We start from the raw sequence: 5,607 nt of genomic DNA, 5'->3' as shown, positions 1-5,607 counted from the left end.
CTTGTGTTAGCTGGTCCCACTGAGCGATCCCCGTCTGTTCAGGCTCTGTGTGCTGCAGCTCAGGCCTCGACTGTCCGTCAGGTGGCTGGACTGAGGAGCAGAAAACACAGAATCATCATCACAACATTCAGAACAATGCAAACACTCACTGCTGATGTAAACTGAGTTTCTGTCAAGTACCAATGAGCAGTCAGTATCTTACTGGTAGAGGACAGCGGCCATGTTGATCTCAGTTTGGATAATCAGGGAGAAATGCTCATATAAAGGTCTAAGGAAGCGCTTAAAAGCCAGAGTTTGGAAATAACTTCAGGATCTCGTTACGATATACGAAAGTCGCTGAAACCAGAAAACTCATGACGAGAGGAGAAACTTGTTAAATGGGAAAACACGTTATCTGTTAAAAACCTTATTAAAGCAAGACATTTTATAAAGCCGAGATGAAATACTCGTTAAAATAAGAAAAAACTCACTACAATTTGTAATAATATAAAAAAGTATTAAAATGAGAAAAGTCAGGAGATATAAAACTTGTTAAAATGAGAAAATGTTTTATATGAAACAAAACATTTAAAGGAGAAAACTCTCTTTTGAACAAATTAGAGCTTTAGCATTAGCTTCCACTAAATACCATGTCAGTGTAGCACTTTAGCGTTAGCAGAGTTGTTGTTTATGATTATTGTGTTTGGGTTAGCACAGCTAACATCCTGGTTAGATGTGTCCAGTGTTGCTTAGAAGATATTAAGTTATTAGACGTTAAGTTTATTTTCTACGAATTATAGCTCAAAAAATAACAGAACGTTTTATGTTGAAATGAGTAAAAATCACCTGGATGTGTTGTGGAAATGATCTTGTTTCAGGAACCAGAGAATGAATTTATATTCAAAGGCTTTACAGCGCTCAAAGACTCTGTTCCCTGAGCAGACAGGAGAAAAAGAGCTTAGAGCAGAACAGCGTACAGTTTTATAGAACGTTTTTCATTCCATTCACACAGTTTGACCATCTACTTAGTTACAGAACAGACTGCAAGCACACACATCTTCTTTAAGGAAAATTCACCTTAAACTTTCCACCACATTTCCCTTCTTCTGATCCTAGAAAATGTTAAGAAAATAAATTTAAAGTATGCTAGTTTTAAAACTTAACATGTCTTAATTGAAATAACCCAATTATAGTTTTAAAATCAGTAACTTATCCTGGCCTATTGACCTTTATGTTACCTGTAGTTACAGCAGATGGTTTGCTAGGATCCTTTGAACTGCCTTTTGTCTGTGGGAAACAAAACAATAAGTTGAAGTTCCAACTTTCACACTCATCTGTGGAGAGTCGTAAACACAGCAGGAGTTCCTGGCTTTAGATAAAGGGTCAGAGACAGCTCCTGGTTGGAGGAGCAAAGATACGCCTTATTTGAATAAATTAAAGAAAAGAAGATAAAACTTTCTACACAGCAGTAACACATTAGATTTTGCTCTTGCAACTTCTCCAAAGACGTCTTTGCTTTTTGTTTGTGATTTCCATCTTTTGTCTTTTTCTCTCTCAGGTAAATTCATGTGTTGTTTGTGCTCTGAGGTTTCTGATGTTTTGTGATGTGGTTTTCTGGTGATAGTTTGCATCTGTCTTGAATAAATGCTGATTATTGTGACGATGTTATCTCTGTGTGATCTCAGTCTTTGCGCACAGCATTTTCTGAATCCGGGCATAGAGAGGATATAACGAGTCAAAAGGTTTTTAAAGTTCTAGAATTTTTGCTCTCTTAATAAAAATCACCTTAACTACAATTTTAACCTTATAAAACTAGCATCATAAAAAGTCCTGGTGCACCAATATACTCTGTTTTAGTGAAACATGGAGGTTTCAGTTTTAGCTAAACAAAGGGACTCCTGGACAGATGCAGAAACAAAACCAATGTTACATCAAATAAATGGAACATGAGATTATATATTTGAAGTAAAACAAATGAAGGAAAATCATGAAATATCAAAGAATTAACCTACTGAGTTAATGTGGAACCAGAATTCGACTTTTGTTGTCGTTTTAACTATTTAATGAATGCATCATGAATGTTGCTCATATTGTAGAAGCATCAGAATGAATTAGGAGCCATTTGGAAAAGCTGTGAAATTGAATGGTACCACATTTGGAGCAGGAAGTTTAATAGATTGATCCTCTTAAAGTGGTGGAAACGTGATTAAGTGATCCTCCCACGGCCGCCAACAAGCTGCACCTGAACAGGAAACATCCAGGGTGATATTACAGCCACTGGCTTCAGCCTAAAGACAGAAGTGAGATGTGGAAGTGAATGTAGAGACTGGACTGGAACCAAGGATGGTTGAACCTTCTCATTTATATACGGCACCAGCAGCAACCAGTTTGATTGGTTTCAGCAGAGAAATGCCTGGGATCTCGCACTGGTCCGAATGCGACACTGGACACCCATGGGAAACTATTTGAACATTTCTAACATTTGAAAGTAATACTGCGAGTGATTCTGCCACAGAGACAGACACAGAGGATCTGAGGGAGTAGAAATGGAGTCATAGAACAAACAAAGCAACTTTCACTTTTATTTCTTTGAGCTAGCTGCCACCACACATTGTCTGCTGGTTCATGATGGTCCACTTCATATGCAGCTCGGATGCAACAGAACTATTGGGCCAATAGTTTATGCACTGATATTGCAACAAGAATGATGAGGATGAGTGTGTCAGCCTTCATCTTGTGTCTTCACTGGTGATGGTGATGAATCCAGGAGTCCTGCCGTCTCTTCTTGGGTTCCTTTGTCCTTCCTGCTGCCCTGGTACTAAGCCAGGTGGGCGAACGGTGGAAGCTCCTCTTAGGGAGGAGGTTCTGCAGCCTTGACCTTCCTCAGGGTTTCCAACAGCAGGTGGTTCAGTGCTGAACGGCCTGCAGTGGCTCCTGTGAATCCAGGAAGTGCCCTTTGACCTTTAGACCTGTGTGAGTGGCCAGGAGAACCTGGAAGTGTCCCAACCAAAGCCTGGATTTCCAGTGGCAGTGAGGACAGGAGGGAGAGCAGCTTTCACAGCCTGATGGAGAGAGAGAGACAGAGACTTACAATATTCTAACATGTTATCTCCCATTAGGTTAGTTGTTAGTATCGTTGGATCTTTGCAGATTTCTCCTGCAGAGATCAGAAAAAGGGTCTCAAATGGGCTTAATTTAGCTTTGGACCTGGTTCTCATCCTCACACATAAAGAGCAGGTCTAAAGCTTCAGGCCAAGACAAACCTGTTTCTACACAACATGCTGCCAGTTTGGTTTTGATCGTCCCATTCTCCCTCTCCACCGCTCCACCAGGTTGTGGATGATTAACACAAACCAAGCAGTTTGCTGATGTCCTGTAATACCTTAACAACATGTGAGCTACTGTTGCCTTCCACTCTCTGCATTCAGCTTCCTTCATCCACACATTCATACATTTGTCATGTTTTTCTTTTCTCTAATAATTTCTTTTTGTTTCTTTGCATTTCTCACCAAGCTATGTTTGCACCTGTTTTCATTGATTTACATTTCTTCAGACCTCAAACTCCCCTCATCCAACCAGGAGGTGGGCTGAAGTTTAACTCCTTCATCTGGTCGATGCATCCGATCTCCTGTCGCCCTCGACTTCTCCAACTCACTGGATCCTGTTTGTGGTGAAATTATCTTTAACAGTCTGAGGAAAAACTGCATAAAAACCAGAGACAATATAAATTCTTTGTCAATATTTATTTGTAGGCTTTCCAGCATTTGGAGTCTCTGCTCACTGAACACAGTCAGGAGAAAGAGCCTCAGGCAAAACACAGCAAACTGTTTATAGGAAACGTTTCATTGAATTCACACAGTTTAACAATCTACTTAGCTACAAAACAGACTGCAAGCATACGCATTTTATTTCATAAAGCAAATTAAACATGATGGATGTCATAAGAATGAAAAAAGAAAATATTCTACAACTCTATAATAATCCAGAGTTCAGAGAAACGGCTTCAGAAGACTTTCCCATGATCACAAGCTTTACACAAGAATCATAACACTGTTATGCATTGATCCACTCATAATCATAGTAACCATAAAATGTTCCATCCCATCTGCAGGCTAAGACAGACATGTAGCCGACGTGTTTGTTGCTACCTGTTCTTGGTCTGCCAGTCACCAGAACCTCATTATTCACACAGAGTTCGTTTGTCCTTTACAAAGCTGTTGAAATAATAATTATATGCATCCATGAATTTCAGGCAGTGAAGCTCGTTTACAGCGTATGCACTCTTCGTGTTGATTAGTAGTTAACGTTATCGTAGGAGGAGATCGGAGGCAGCTTGTCCACATCGTCTGACATATTTTCTTCCTCTTCTCATACAGGTTGATCCCGACGGCAGCCATTTTGTTCATGTATCTCTCTCTGGTATTTTGGTCAAGAGTGTCCACATGTTTTCTTGTTGTTCTCAAAGCCATGGGTCCATTATGCATTGTACATGCACTTCCCTACTAAGATGGCGCGGATCACTTCTGGTTCAGACTTGATGGAACTGGATGTATTGGATGGGTTATCATGGCAGTGAAGACATACACCACCTACAGGCAGGTCACAGTATTACAAGCCAGGATCAACTGTGTTACATTTGTCACAATTCAAAACCCCAAAATGAGACGAGGACACAAACTGGGTTCAGGGCCTGAATGGAATTGGCCACCTAACCTTTGACCCCAAATATCCTATCATATGCTATCCTTGCAAGGTTGATGAAGAGCAGATTTAGATGAAGTGGGTTTTCTGTTACATTTTGTTGAATGTTTGCTTCTTTTATAAGTTTTACTTAAGTAGGTTTAGTCCAGATACAAATTTCTGAATGTTGAACTTCCTTCCTGCTGCAGGAGCACAGAGACGTTTCATCATAGATACGCAGACGGATAGATTTCCAGGAGTCTGAAACACGTCTCTGCTCCTTCCTGTGGATGTGAAATGAAGATCCTTTTCTCCTGGTTCCTTCAGACTGCAGTCTCCTCCTCTAAGCTGCCTTCAGCTCTGGATCCTTCATCATGATGGCTGTTTTCTGGTCCAGACTTCTGGTTCCTCCTGGCCTGGAAACAGAGGATGGTTCAGCTTCAATGCAAGAACTTTCCCAACTGAACACATCATGCATGATACATGCAGTACCTTAAAGTAGAGGACCAGGACTGATCCCAGCAAACCCAGCAGGACGACAACCAGTCTGATGATCAAAGCAGTGAGAGAGGCTGAAACCCAACGAAACAGATTCAGGATCAGCTTTCATCAGACGAGTCAAACTAGAAATTTACAATAATCATATAGACCCTTGTTTTCATGCTGCCTGTAGATCTGATCATGAACATTGACATCATCAATCCTCCTCTCTGACCTCATGATTGAGGCAGACAGCTGCTGGTTCACCTGAAGCAGAACTTCTCCTGATGGACTCCATGAGTTTACCTGAGACAGTGAGGTTGAGAGGCTGGCTCATAGAGGAGAAGTTATGGGAGAAAACGTAGACGTGGTAAACGCAGCGGTAGCTCCAGTTCCTGCAGCCTGGATGTCCTACCCACACATTTCTTTAAGAAAGTCCTGCCTGTTGTTTCTAATGATCTGATCCAA

At 40.9% G+C, this 5,607-nt stretch overlaps 1 protein-coding gene across 1 annotated transcript in view; it reads right to left on the bottom strand.

Moving 5' to 3' along the window:
* Positions 1-3,705: 3,705 nt before the first annotated feature.
* LOC106947397 (scavenger receptor cysteine-rich type 1 protein M130-like) overlaps positions 3,706-5,607 on the bottom strand; it is a 16,478-nt gene continuing 14,576 nt past the window's right edge. Inside the window, exons 8-11 of the mRNA XM_015032382.1 lie at positions 5,582-5,598; positions 5,446-5,534; positions 5,152-5,231; positions 3,706-5,075 (exon numbers count right to left, since the gene is read on the bottom strand). Of these exons, the coding sequence (XP_014887868.1) occupies positions 4,983-5,075; positions 5,152-5,231; positions 5,446-5,534; positions 5,582-5,598 (279 nt within the window). The 3' untranslated portion in view covers positions 3,706-4,982. The remainder of the gene's footprint in view (positions 5,076-5,151; positions 5,232-5,445; positions 5,535-5,581; positions 5,599-5,607) is intronic.

This window comes from Poecilia latipinna, unplaced genomic scaffold (assembly GCF_001443285.1).
Source record: "Poecilia latipinna isolate Pla-1442-1.1 unplaced genomic scaffold, P_latipinna-1.0 Scaffold15, whole genome shotgun sequence".
NCBI classification, from domain to species: domain Eukaryota; kingdom Metazoa; phylum Chordata; class Actinopteri; order Cyprinodontiformes; family Poeciliidae; genus Poecilia; species Poecilia latipinna.
Note: the sequence above shows the minus strand (reverse complement) of the source record. Positions and strands in the feature narration are given on the sequence as shown.